The 14,238-nt window shown below is 42.1% G+C and overlaps 1 protein-coding gene across 1 annotated transcript in view; it reads right to left on the minus strand.

Annotated features, from left to right (window-relative positions):
• The window catches only part of gpr139 (G protein-coupled receptor 139), a 31,241-nt gene extending 24,842 nt beyond the window's left edge, over nt 1-6,399 (minus strand). Inside the window, exon 1 of the mRNA XM_074696749.1 lies at nt 5,898-6,399. Coding sequence (XP_074552850.1) covers nt 5,898-6,045 — 148 coding nt within the window. The 5' untranslated portion in view covers nt 6,046-6,399. The remainder of the gene's footprint in view (nt 1-5,897) is intronic.
• Between the last annotated feature and the right edge of the window lie 7,839 nt (nt 6,400-14,238).

Here is a 14,238-nt window from a genome sequence, read left to right on the forward strand (position 1 = left end):
GCAATCATCTCCCGCAGCTTGACCTGCAAAAGCTCTTTTTTCATCACCTTCTTTGATCGTCTCTCTGCCCTCAGCCCTCTCCTCTTGATGTGACCCTCTCCTCCACTCATCCCGTCTTTCTCTCCCTGCAGCTTAAAGGTCAAAGTGGGTGAGAGCTGGAGACATGACGACGTCTCTGCAGTTCTGTTGCCCCTTAACTAATGAAACCCTGCCTGGTAATCAAGGTAGCACCCTCCCATCCATCTGGGAGCGTTGTGTTGGTGTGTCTGTAGATCACGCCGCTACTACTCACACATGCTCATGAAACATTCATGATTCAGCGTGAACTCAACGAGCCGTGTCATAATGATTGAGGAAGTCGAACTCGAGCTGCTGCAAAGAAACCAGGCGGCTGCACTCGACTCTGCCATTAATTCAGACGACTATTGTAGGATCGCGTTACACTCGCAGGTTATTGTTGCTCTCTGATTAAACAAACAGATTCAATCACGTTTGTAAAGACAGCTCAGAAGCAGCAGGAGAGGATGAAAAGTCTCAATTGCAGCGCAGGGAATTGCTTGTGCAAGACTGGATTTGCTTTGTGAGAGAATTAATTAGCCGAGTCGAGACAGACAGATTTTTGCTTTTACTGATACTGCAAATCTGTTTAGCAACAACTGCAGCCTTGGCATACGGCAGCTTTTTTTAACTTTGCATTGCAGATTTGGTCTGAACCAGAGCAGCTACAGTTGAGCTTTCAGTTTCTATCAAAGGGGGTACAGAGGTCAGGAGGATAAATTAATCTGCTGCAGTGGGTCAAACAAAACATGAGGGACTAATTAGATTCATTGTAAGGCGTAAACTTTGCTTTCCCCTCTCACCTTTGTATAATTCCCACCAAACAATAAAGCTGTAAACTGATCATAGAATAATCTGTCCATGATGTATCCATGTGTTATTAATGCTCATTTTTCATTGGTGGATTTTAAGTGTAATGCAGCTGAAAACAGACTTTTGAGACGTCAGGAACCCAAGAAGACAAAAAGATTGCAAGCAAAATTAAAGACATAAAACATCCTGATGCTTCTTTCAAGCTCTGGGAACAGAAGAAGCTAACTTTTATTGCAACAATTATTTCAGTCTGTCATTTTAAACTTATATTTCAGTTACCCCGAGTCATCATAAAGCAGTTATATCACAAACTAAAGTCTGATCCACATATCTTCTTGTGTACGAAGCCCTTCAGAACAGTGGCGGCCGCTGGTCAGTCAAAGAGGGGAAGCTCATTTTTTTCCATCCTTCATTATAAATTTGTTTATTCATTAAAACGTAAATTCTACCCTTCGTTCCTTTTCAGGAAAATGATCTGTGACCCTGTTGTACCAACCAGGTGTTTTTTCCAGGGATTTTACCAGTGTTCTCTTAACACTCGTCTTTTTAAGAAAGGTAAACTCGCTGGGGTTTGATAAAGCCTCTGGATCAGCCCAGAACAAGTAAATGTATCACTCAGAAGATGCTCCTGTGGAGGGTTATACTTCAAGATCGCTGACTGGCTCATTTCACTGTCAATCAAAAAGGGATTCAGATAGATCATCCAATCATCATGCAGAAGCCCAGCGTCCAGGCCAGCCCACTGTCTCATAGACCCTCAGAGACGCTGAGCGTCCGATGGCGGGACAAAGCCCAGCGTTTATCCAATGACTGTCCAGTTTCCACAGTGGAACAACCCACTCTACGCTTCCTCACTTTAGTCATAAGACGCTCAGCGTCCAACTGTGTTAAAGCTCTGAGACGCTGTGGGGATGAATGAGAAGAAGGTGGAGCCAGTTACCTGTGATAGGAGCTGATTCTGAACAAAAGATGAAGGAATTCTAGCGCATATTTTGTCGATGAAATGTACACACAGCAGAACACATCACCACTTTTTGGGGACATTTTAGGGGAAGCTGAGCTTCTCTTGCAGTCTTAGAGCAATCGCCACTGCTCCAGAAGTACGTCTCTTTTTTGAGACAGTTTCTAGAGAGGATGCTGCGTTCAGCGTCAATACCAAGACAGCAGATCCAGTGAGACAGAAAGTGGGACCTAAGAGCGTCAGATCAATTTACATAAAAACATGTATAGATTCCCAATATAGCAGAGCCTGGAGTGCTTTGAGTGGTCTGGTGGACACTTCTGGACTTTTTACAAGCAGCCAGTACCCTTTCCTGTCCTCCCTATGAGACGGTTTCTCTTGGGAGATTCACGGTAGCACCTAAAATATATTACCCAGGTCGTATGTGACGCTTGTGTCCTTCTCAGACAATGACACTCACTTGTCTGTTTAGCCAGAGAATAACATCAACAGCTACTGTCATCAACAGAGTCCTCCACTGAGGACACACACAAGAGTTTCAGTTCATACAGCCTGGTGAAAAATGAAGATGAAGAGGCTGTTTTTTTTTGTTGTTTGTGTGACACACTACTGTAATTTTTTTTTTCCCCCTCATTTTTGCGGTCCAATTACACCAGATGCATCTGTGGTCCATCACCGCACTGGATCTAATAGGTTTCAAATCAGGTCAATGTGTGCACTGGAAAAAATGAAATCTTTCCTCTTTTTTTGTCGTATTTTCAATAGAAAATGTCTATTTACACTTAATCCGAGCCACATTCACCTGACCAGTCCAGAATTTTTTTTTTGTTTCAAGTTATTTAAAGACAAAAATGAGGTCTGAATTGCTTGTAACGAGTAAAAAAATCTGCCAATGGAACAAGAGAAAAGTTACTTGTATTGAGACATTAATCTAGTTTTAACAAATTTTCAAGCATTTTTTTACTGAAAGTAAGACAAAAACACTTGATAAGATTTCAGGGTTTTTTTGCAGTGTGAACTCACACTGGATCTATGCCATTGTGGTCCGGCTGCTTCCCTGCTCCGATGGGTCCCAGCATATGCCCGATCATCCAGTTTTTGCTGGATGCTTGAGCTGTGATGCGTCAGTTTATTGGAGGGCAAATCAAACTGGACAGAAAGTCATGCAAGGAAACAACCTAAAACGCCCAGTGAGTTTCAATATAAAACAAATAGTGTCAAAACCAGATCCTTTTTAGCTTGACTACAAAAACAAACAAACAAAGTGAAGGCAGCAAGGCCAGGATTCAGCAGGTTTAAGGTTTCATAGTCGAACATGAACAAGGCGAGGCTTATCAATGGATTGGAACTATAGGAACTCCTCAGACTTACAAACCAGCTGTCTGGTAGTCCTGCATCATGCCAGACTGAATGTGCAGCCACACCACAGAGCAGGGCTGGACTGCATTTGGTGTATTCGGGCTGTGATCTCAAGATAACAGTTAACAGTTTCATAAGACCTCCTTTCACGTCTTAAGAAACATTGCAAAACTTAGTCCTTTACTTAGTCTTTCAGAAACTGAGAAAAAATCGTCCACGCCTTTGTCTCCTCAAGGCTCGACTACTTTAACACACTCCCCATCGGGACTCCTAGCAAGAGCCTACAAAAACTCCAAAACATCCAAAACAGTGCTGCTAGGATCCTGATGAGGGTGCAGAGGTATAACCACATAACACCCATCCTTCACTGCTTCCACTAGCTTCCAGTTTCATTCAGGATTCAATACAAAATCTCCCTCCTAACTCATCATTGCATCCACAGAAATCCCCCCCCCCCCCAAAACCTAAAAGAACACCTCACACCATCAACGTCATCATGCCTCTGCTCAGGTATCAACTACCTCCTTCTGCACCCCAGGACTAAACTGTGTTTGGTGATGATGATGGGTGATTGGGCATCAGCCGCTCCTTGCTTGTGGAATACCCTCCCTGACCACCTGAGGGCTCCACAAGCAACAGAATCTTTCAAAAGGGCCTGAAAATCTTTCATTTTAAAAAAGTATTCTCTGAAAGTATTTAAAGGTATAATTGGTAGTTTGATTTAGATACACTTTTTGATATACTGGTGAAAATTATCTATATGTCCTGATGGCAAGCAATACATGATGTCGACTTTTGAAAACGATATCCAGGGTGGAATTTTTCTGAAACACTGCCACCACCGTTGCCATGTAACATTAACAGTAAGCCGGCGTTTTCAGTAGAAACGATAACGTCACACATTTTCTTCACGCTAGTTCATACAAAAGGACAACAGTACTGATCGAGGTAACTGGGCCAAGTAAACTCTCACCACAGGGGCTCTAACAGGCAAAAAAACTTGTAGTATTTAGTAAGTCCTAGAGAAAATGTACATGTACTATTTGTATTACAGCTTTACTCCTGATATCGTGTCACAGGTGGATAATGCTAGCATGACAGTTTATTCATTTTTTAGCTTTACGTTTTAACTTTTTGGTCTTTCCTTACGTCTAAATGAGACATGACTTTACGTAGTGCAAAACATAAAATGATGTGCTGAGTCCGTCTTTCAGTTATTCACAATCATAGTCGCGAATCAGCGGCGATCGTGCATGTGAGCAGGGCGTTGCTTTGGAGGAGCTCCAAGGCGAGGGGGAGGAGGGGCTAGGAGGAGTCCTGATGAGATGCTACATTCAAATTTATGCTAGTTTTGCAGGATTACCAACCCTGCCTTTAACCTGTTCGTAATCTTGTTTTGTTTTTTACCTTGCTTCACTGTTGCACTTTGAGATCATTTTGATGAAAAGTGCTTCATAAATAAGATTTATTATTATTATTATTATTATTATTATTATTATTATTATTATTATTATTATTATTATTATTATTATTATTATTATTATAACAATTCAACTATACCTGATTCTGAGAACACAACTTGAAAATGCTTTAAATGGAAAAACAAAGTGATAAAAATATATGGATGTATGTCTGCTTAGGACTTCCACAGTCCTCCCCCATGCTTTCTTTTCTTTTCTTTTTTATATCAACTCCAAAACCCCTAGAAGAATTTTCTGGACTCAACAGTGTAACAAATCACCTCCAGGTGTTAGTTAAGTTAGTAAAGCTTTATCACAGTGAATCTGCTCTGTTCAGTCTGTATTAATGATTTAGGCGTTTGAGCAAAGCAGAAGGGTTGCATCAAAAGTCTGAGCCTCAATCTTACAGTCGACAGCAAAAACTTTTCTTTTCCTCCTGACACATCCACATTTTCTAACCTTATCTTTCACTCTCTGTCACACACACAGAGTCATATAACACACTTAAAGTTCATGCACACATCACTTTGCCTCCCTGTGTGAGCCGGGGTGAGCACTCATAGATCACGCAGTGGGATAGAGGCTGACAGTGACGGTGAATGGACTCATCAGTCGATGGTAAAGACACAACAAGGAGGCGTCATCGCTTCATTCAGGTCATTGATGTAACACACACACACACATACACACATATACACATACACACAAACAAACAACAGGTCAGTCTTTTGTCATCACACACTTTACTCGCTCAAGAACATCAATAACCTCAGGTAAATATAAAAAATGCAAAAGTTACGATGAATAATGAAACTCGGAGATGCTCTGCTCTTGAAGTTGCTGCTTTTCTAATTTATGTGACACATGAAGGAAACTGAACAGACACACACATGCAAAGTACACACATGTGTACAAGTCACTGTCACAAGGTCAGACTGACAAATCAACAGTGTTTGCGTTTGTGTGTGTGTGTGTGTGTGTGTGTGTGTGTGTGTGTGTGTGTGTGTGTGTGTGTGTGTGTGTGTGTGTGTGTGTGTGTGTGTGTGTGTGTGTGTGACATTCAGAAGCAGCTGTGTGTGACACCCTCTCACTCAAACCTACATACAAGTGCACAACTGATCAACATGCAAAGCGTGATCCCCGCAACCCTCGGATGCAGTTTCTGATCAAGACTTTGTGCAAAGTGACACAGGAGATGTGGTTACACACACAAACACACACAACAAACACACACTCATGTTTCTTACCAGGCAGGCCAAGACAGAGCAGGATGCTGTAGTAGATGACCGGCAGTGGTCCAAGGGGGCATCCCTGGGTAACCTCTGAGGGATGCTGCCCCGGGCTCCAGGAGCTCCCGTTGGGGGAAAAAACAGAGAAGATGTGGCTGTGCTCCATGGCCTCTTCCTCAGCCTCTTCCTCAGCTGAGCTCAGAGTCAAGAAACCTGCAAGCAAAGCACCCGGTCGCCGGTTTTGGAGAGAGGGTGCTCTGTCCTTGGGTGCCAATCAGCATGAGTGTGTGTGGAACGCGTGAGACAGCAAGGTTGAGTGTGTGAGAAAAGACAGAGAAATAGAAGAGATGGGGTGAAAAAAGAGGGAGAAAGAGGCAGGGGAGAGATGCCAAAGATGATATGTGTTAGTGGGTGATGGGAGAAAAAAAAAAGGAAGAAGGCGAGAGGAGCGGTGAGAGGGAGGTGGGAAGAGGTGAGTGTGAAGGTAGAAGTGGAGAGGATGGGGAGGATGCTGCCTGAGAGTGTGAGTGAGGGGGAATGAAAGCTGGTCGAGAGCGCAGCTAAAGGAGGAGGAGGGGAGGGGAGGAGAGAGGCAGGGAGTGAAGGAAGGAGGGAGGAAGGCAGAAGAAGAGCAAGGGCAAGCGCTCAAAAGCAGAAAGTCAGGGAGAGATCCAGGAGACGGAGGGTGGAGGAGAGGTGGAGGGATGCTCAGGAGGAGGAAATGGGGTAACATGCTCCTGTGAACACAAAGAGGCAATAAAGCTGATGAGAAGTTGTCGTGTGACACACTGGGAAAGATGAGAGAAGAGTTAAGACGACAGGAGAGAAGGATTAAGAGTTCGCTCCTCGGATTTTCTAAATGTGTCCGTCTGCAAATTCAGGAGTGGTCATTTAATCACTTAGACTTTAATCTATAAATGAGCCCACATGTCTGGTGCATATCTTAAACACATCAAATGTACATGTGACTCGACACGTGTTGCTATAGGTGTGTGTGCCTGTGTGTGTGTGTGGGAGCTTGGGGGTTGGGACTCAATCTAATTGCCATGCAGTGTGAACTGTCTGAATCTGCAGCTAAAATGTGTTAATGAGCACACGGCTGACACTAACAAACACATTCCTTCTTAAGAAAGACGCTGATGAATCAGACTGCAGCTGACAGTCAGCACGTCTGAAAATGGTCATTTCTGATTTAAAGAATATATTTGAAGGTGTCCGCGTAGGCACAACTGATGCAAATGAGCAGAAATCTCATTAATTGACTTTCTTCTTTTATGATATGCTTATTCCCCAAACATTACAGCCACAGTGCACTGCTTTTATCAACCTAATGAAAGCAATGCAGCTAAAACCTTTGGGGAATACACACACAATAACAGAGAGGAGCTGTGGGAGCTGTTTATTAATTTGCTCTTTCTTATCAGCGCAGTGAAAAAATAATGGCAGAGCCAGAAGTATGTCTGGAAATTTCTTATTTAGTCTGTTGGATGGTTAACACTCTCAGCAGTCAGTGTCATTTCAGTGGGATGTGAGTATGTTTATTTGATTAATTTCATACAGTATGCATGAAATTAATCTCTTCCTTTCCGTCTATTATGATACATAAAGCCAAAAGAACACCTTAATGTGTAATTACCATACTGACAGGACTGATGCCACACATCTACTAACAAAAACGCACATTTTTCTCACCAAATACACTTCAGAGATATCTCAGGGCAGTTCATTTTGCAGCAGAACAGGTTCTTGTCCTGGTTCGATAAAAGTTTAATGACTCTTGTGTTACTGTTTCTCTTCTACTCTCTTCCTCTACTCTGCAAAGTCTGCTGCAGGAGCTACATGTGTCAACAGAGTTGTCAGTAATGTCTATCATTAATTAACAAGTTGAAACTGAATATTCTGAAAAATTAACATCTAAAAAGATCTATTTATGACGTAACATGCTGAAGGAATCGCCCCCATATAGGGCAAGTCAGGCTTTGTGCTAGAACATGCCATGGTAAACAGGAAGACTCTGCTGCAAGGTATGTGTTTCAGTCTCAAAGTAAAGTCTGATAGTTTTTTTTTTCATTGGATGTCCTAACTGGTGCTTGTGCAATAAGTTGCTACAATGTCCAGAACAATGCATTTGTTCCACGGCAAGATGTTCCCTCAGCTAGATGTTCCCACAGCTCTATGTTCCCACAGCTAGATGTACCCACAGCTCTGTGTTCCCACAGCTCTTGGTTCCCACAGCTCTCAGTGCCTTTTGCTCTCGGTTCCCTCAGCTAGATGTTCCCTTAGCTAGATGTTCCCCAACTCTATGTTCCCACAGCTCTCGGTTCCCATAGCTCTATGTTCCCACAGCTAGATGTTCCCACAGCTCTATGTTCCCAGAGCTCTATGTTCCCACAGCTCTCGGTTCCTACAGCTCTATGTTCCCACAGCTAGATGCTCCCACAGCTCTTGGTTCCCACAGCTCTATGTTCCCACAGCTCCACGTTCCCACAGCTCTTGGTTCCCATTGCTCTATGTTCCCACAGCTCTCGGTTCCTACAGCTCTATGTTCCCACAACTCTATGGTCCCACAGCTCTATGTTCCCACAGCTCCATGTTCCCACAGCTCCATGTTCCCACAGCTCTATGTTCCCACAGCTCCATGTTCCTACAGCTAGATGTTCCAACAGCTAGATGTTCCAACAGCTCTTTGTTCCCACAGCTCTATGTTACCATAGCTCTATGTTCCCATAGCTCTATGTTCCAACAGCTAGATGTTGCCATTGCTCTATGTTCCCAAAACTCTTTGTTCCCCCAGTCTTTCCTATTGCTCTATATTCCCACAGCTATTGTTTCCAAAGTTCATCGCATTGCTCCATAGTGCCCTAGCTCTATATTCCCAAGCTCTTCAAAATTCTCCCTAGTCCCACAGTTCTCTGTTCCCACAGGTCTATGTTCCCAAGTTCTTCCTATTGCTCTATGTTCCCACGGCTCTATGTTCCCAAGTTGTTCCCATTGCTCTATAGTCCCACAGCTCTATGTTCCTACAGCTTCATGTTTTTCCTAGTCCTATGTTTTCACTGCCCTATGTTTGTGCAGTCCTATGTCCCCACAGCTCTATATTCCCATGTCCTTCTCATTGATCTATGTTCCCACAGCTCTATGTTCCCAGAGTCCCTCCAATGGCTCTATGTTCCCACAGCTCTATGTTTCTATAGCTCTATGTTCTCCCTAGTCCTATGTTCTCACTGCCCTATGTTTGTGCAGTTCTGTGTTATCACAGTCTAATGTTTTAACAGCTGGTGTTTTTTTACAGGTCTTTGTTCCCACAGCTCTCGGTGCCAGCATTGTATGTTCCCAAATTTTTAAGATTTTTTTTGTCCTAAATCTTCGTTTTTCTATTATTATTTTGTTGATATATTTTTTTTTATTATCATTTTGTCTGACTTCAGAAAATCGACTTTAGCCAAAACCCTTTTGTTATCACCCTTTTATATATAATTTTGTTTGTTATGATTGTATTACATCACTTACTCATTCATTCATTAAATTATTTACTATAAAGTGCGTCCAATAAATCTTGTGGGGAGGGTGAGACTTGAAGGGAAATGTTGGAACAAAAGGCCAAATTTTGAAATTTTCCTCAGAATGTGGGAACATCGGACTGACTCCCTACTTGCCTAATAAAGGACCTAAACAGTGGCAGAGGTCAAAGTTTTCATATATTTGAGGAAAAATTTTAGAAATGGTGAGTTGGTGTAATTATTGAGCACGGACTGATATGAACAACTCCACACTGACTTTTTGTCACAAATAGCAAACCAGCTCATGGCAGCTTAGTAGCAACATCACTCTTTTCACAGATGAACACATTACTTATCACATTCTGGTGATGAAGTGGTCTTGAGAGAAGGTTCATATAAAGTGAAAAGACTTGACAGTGAACTATCTGAAGAGAAGGTGGTTTTATCCATCTGTATGAGTGATATCCCCCACCTCAGCTCTGGTGATGAAGACTTTCCACCTCTCTAACTGCAGGGTTTAAGGAATAGTTATTTCCATTTACTGCAACAACTTTGAGTATGTCACACTCCTGGCCTTCTTCTTCCTCAGTGCAGGCACTGATGTAAAGTCATGGATATGTTTCAGTAACGTTTATAACTTGATGTATTTAATTGTTTTTGTATGCAGGGAGAACAAGGCTGCACAGTTACCATCCCTCTTCGTGTCACTGATTCTTAATCTCCTCTAGGCTTTTAGGAGTTGTTTATGTGCCGAGAGCAGATGTCAGAGCAGTCTGCATGAGTACAGCGAAACATCCCGTCCATTTAGACAGCTGTCAGCTGTGTCTCGGCCGTCACTGTGCATCTTCAGCACAATTTAAGGCCAACACCACCTCTCCACAGGTCTGACAAAACACAACAACCCTCTGCTGTCCGAATGAGATACAGTATATCATTAGCAGGCAGAGCTATGGCTCTGACAGAGACCTGAGGGCTGGCATGATTAAAGAGTTATACACAGATATAAAGAAAGAGGATTTGGGTTTTCATGGAGGCAAAAAAATCATGAGTCACTCTCCTTTTAGAAAGCAAAGGATCACATAAGAGGTTCAGGACCATCTTTAAATCTGCTCAGAGCTTTAATTATGGTCACCTCCTCCAATCAGAGAGCAGCCACTGTAATAAAGGGAGAATTATTCAAAGAAAGTGTCAACTAAAAGCCGACTGGTTCCTGATGAATGCTTCTTGAATCATATGCAGGTAAAAGCAGGAAAGTAGTAAAGGAAGGGGAGAGGAGAGGGAATCACATGCTCTTAATTTCTCTTCTCCTCCCCTGCATGTGAACAAATGAGCTGCAGGGGACAAAGGGAGAGGGAGTGCCGCGATTAAGTGTTAAATAAAATATGGCCAGCTGACGTGAATTGATCACAGAGAAATGTGGGACAGAGGAAGGCGATTCTTCACCAATAGCAGGCGTAGCTGAGAAAGACCCCCACAGGGGCCGTGGCTGCCTGCTCTCCAGTATTTAATACGACATCATCATTGCTCCTTGTCACGCAAACTTAATTACACAATCCTCCAGCACCTCGATACAGGCATGTTTGTGTTGTTGTCTGCAGTTAATTGTGAAACAGGACAAAGGATAGTTTTCATGTGAGAGGGTCGTGTGACAACGCAAAACAAAACCAGGCCAGGTGATGTGAGTTATTCATTTCTATGTTTGTGTGTCAGTGAAGCGGTGTGGCTGCACTTCTTCCTGACCTCATTACATCCTGTGGTGGCGTATAAGTGTGTAAATGTGTTAATAACCCATTACATCATCATTACATTACATGTCTGTCTGGGGACCTTACACACTGTCAGATAAAGACATGTTCAAACTTGCAAAACTCAACACTTGTTACACTGAAAAAAAAAAACAGTTGGACCAACTTAAATTATTGCTTCAATTGGTCACAGCTAAATAAATTAAGTTATTTGAAATGAAGACAAACAGTTCAATCAACACAATTGTTAAAGTCAAATGAACTTAAAAATGTGATTGTTCTCAAATCAACATTTCACTGTAAAATTGTGACAAGTTGAGCTTACTTAAAAGAATCTAGGAAAACAATTGCACTAAAAAGGCTAGTATATATAACTAATAGTCTTAAGCTGAGTTTACTTTATGTCTACTTGTGAAGTTTACTTTACGCTCTATTGAATTGACTCATTTCAAACCGTGGGTGAGGAGGGAATGCAGTGGATGTTAGACCCCGCTGCCCATTAAGATGTTAATCTGCCAAGAGCACAGGCTTTCTGTGCTCCACATGGCATGGACCTGCTGTCTGTGCCCTGTGGCATGGACCATGCACCTTTAAGCGTGTTTAATGTTTTATATGTTGATAAATAAGCTGTGTTGATGGGCTAATGACAAACTGGGTTTAGTCTTCATTTATATTCAAATTACCATCACTGAGGGAGTATTTTAATTGGAGCCCTCACTGCCGTGGACCAAAGGCAGCCAGGACAAGTAGCCTATGCCGTGGTGCACAGCCAGCCAACCAGCGCAGTGGACCACGGACAGCCAGCTGGTCCACGCCATGGAGCACAGACACAATGTCCCCGCGTGGTTTCTTAAAGTGCCACAAGGTCTCATATCCACAGCATTCCCTCCTCAGCCACGGTTTTTCCTTTTGGGTTTTGCAGATTATTGAGTTGAAACAACTTAAAACTTTAAGTTGGATTGATGCAAAATGTTGATTGAGAAGAATTAAAATATTTAGTTTATTTGACCTGTTAAGTTGTGTTAAATGAACTTGTTCTTTTCATTTCAAAGAACTGAATTCATTTAGGTGTGACCAATTGAAACAATTAATTTAAGTTGGTCCAACTATTTCATTTTATTAGTTGTAGCACTGCAGAATTTCAAGTTGATATGATCCACAAAAATACATTGGAAACCTTAACTTAAAAATATTGAATTGGATTGATTGAAAAAATTACATCTCTTCAAGTGATTGAAGATTCCCTTTTTACAGTGTTGATTTTAAATTAGTTCAAGTTTTCAGAATTTAAAAGGAGTAAAAATGGTTTAAACTGATCTAAAATGATATCACCCTCTCACGTGACCAGGTTTCCTCTGGCGGATCGTTTGAGCCCTGACCTCTAAAGCACGTGAGTAATGAAAAGCCGATAAGAAACATGTGGAGGAGAATGACTCTTATAAAAGGGAGACCCGGGGATTTCGCGTGTTACACAGCATCCATCAAAAAGCTGTCAAGAATCAGGTGGCATTAATTATGGATGCCTTGTATAAAGGCTGGGCTGTTTGTTTAGCCGGCCTGTAAAATTGGAGCCTGGATCGGAAGAGGACTGGGTCAGTGAGGTGACACGTGAGTGCTGCACCTCCAATTTTGATCTGGCACTCAAAGAATAATGAGAGGAGATGGAAGAAACAGGTGCAAACGAGAGAAAGAGAAAGAGGGGCAATATGAAAGAGAGGTGTTGAATAAAATAACAAAAAAAAGACAGAGATAGATGGATGATTGAGGAAAGAGAACTGCTGCCCCTTTGTACGCAGCGTGCAGTAAGTGCTCCAACACGTGGACAGACAAGCTGCACATGTGAGCACATGCGTGGCTTTAACAACTTTTTATTTCACCCCAGACCACAATCACCAGGGAAATTATCACAATCTTTTTCATTTGCACATCGAGATGCAGAGTGGCAGGCTGGGGCAGGCTCTCCCCACCTTCAGGTGAGTCACCCCGGACTGGGCAGTTCTGATACTGTCCCAGCCCAACGCTAGAGACCAGCTGGTTCAGACAGGCTCTGGTAATTCTGCTGTTATTAGACTTGGGAATTGAGACATTTAACACGGCTGCAGCTGAGACTAAAGCCCCACGGCCCTGTCTGCAAATTACATTGCTCTCACAAACAATCAGATTGAAATAAGGCCACTGAGGAGCAACTTCTGTAGGTCCTTGATGGCTCAGTTTTCAGCAGCTCTTATGTCTGCATGTGTGCATTTAATCATTTACTCTAATAATCACAAATTAACATAAAATATCAAACATCCTAACGGTAGTTTACAGTTCCTTCATAGTTGATGCATGAGCTATAAGCCTGTTTTTCTAACTGCAATTTTTGTAACCTTCAGACACTCTTAACTCAGAATTCCTCAACTTTTTCCATCTATTTCATTCTGTCTACTTTGATTTGACTTGTCTGCTTTAGTTGATGTGTGTTTGCTGTCGTCTAGACTGATGTGTTTGTTTGCGGCCAGGCCTCTGCTATTGATCATAGAGATGGCATCCTTTTTCTTGTTTGATTGAGTGTGCAGTGCACATCAGAGGATGTCCTAAAGAAAACATAATTCTGCACAAACTTGCACAATAAATCCAGGCACTACTGCTGCACTGTTTATTTTTTTTTACTTTTCCATCTCTGTGGACACTTGTTAAATCATCTGACATTATAGAAAACGTGGTTCCTTATCTGAAGATAAGATCAATAAGTCAAGATAGAAAACACATGTTTAGTAACTCATATTATCAGTTCTGTAATGCAATTCTTTTACCACAGTTAACTAAATATGTATCATCAAGTATAGGTAGCCTATTTAATGTGAATATTAATCTTAGCTATTATTGCTTCATTCAATTACCAATAAGTGCTGTCTCATTTTAATCTATATTGATTGGTGACGTTTTGTTGGTCTCCCCTGTCTATAACCTTGAAGTTTAACATATAAATTTTAAATGCTTGGCTCTATAAACTCGACTTTCATCTGACCTGCAGTCTTGTAAAGACACAAAGTCCTTCTTTGGTCCTGTAGGTTTAAGTTGTTCTGCACACGCCTCTGCATTTTTGGCCTACACCTCCCTCTAGCGGCTCCT

The sequence above is a fragment of the Halichoeres trimaculatus genome, unplaced genomic scaffold (genome assembly GCF_033239565.1).
Source record: "Halichoeres trimaculatus isolate MK-OKI-2021-1 unplaced genomic scaffold, fHalTri1.1 fHalTri1_scaffold_20, whole genome shotgun sequence".
NCBI classification, from domain to species: domain Eukaryota; kingdom Metazoa; phylum Chordata; class Actinopteri; order Labriformes; family Labridae; genus Halichoeres; species Halichoeres trimaculatus.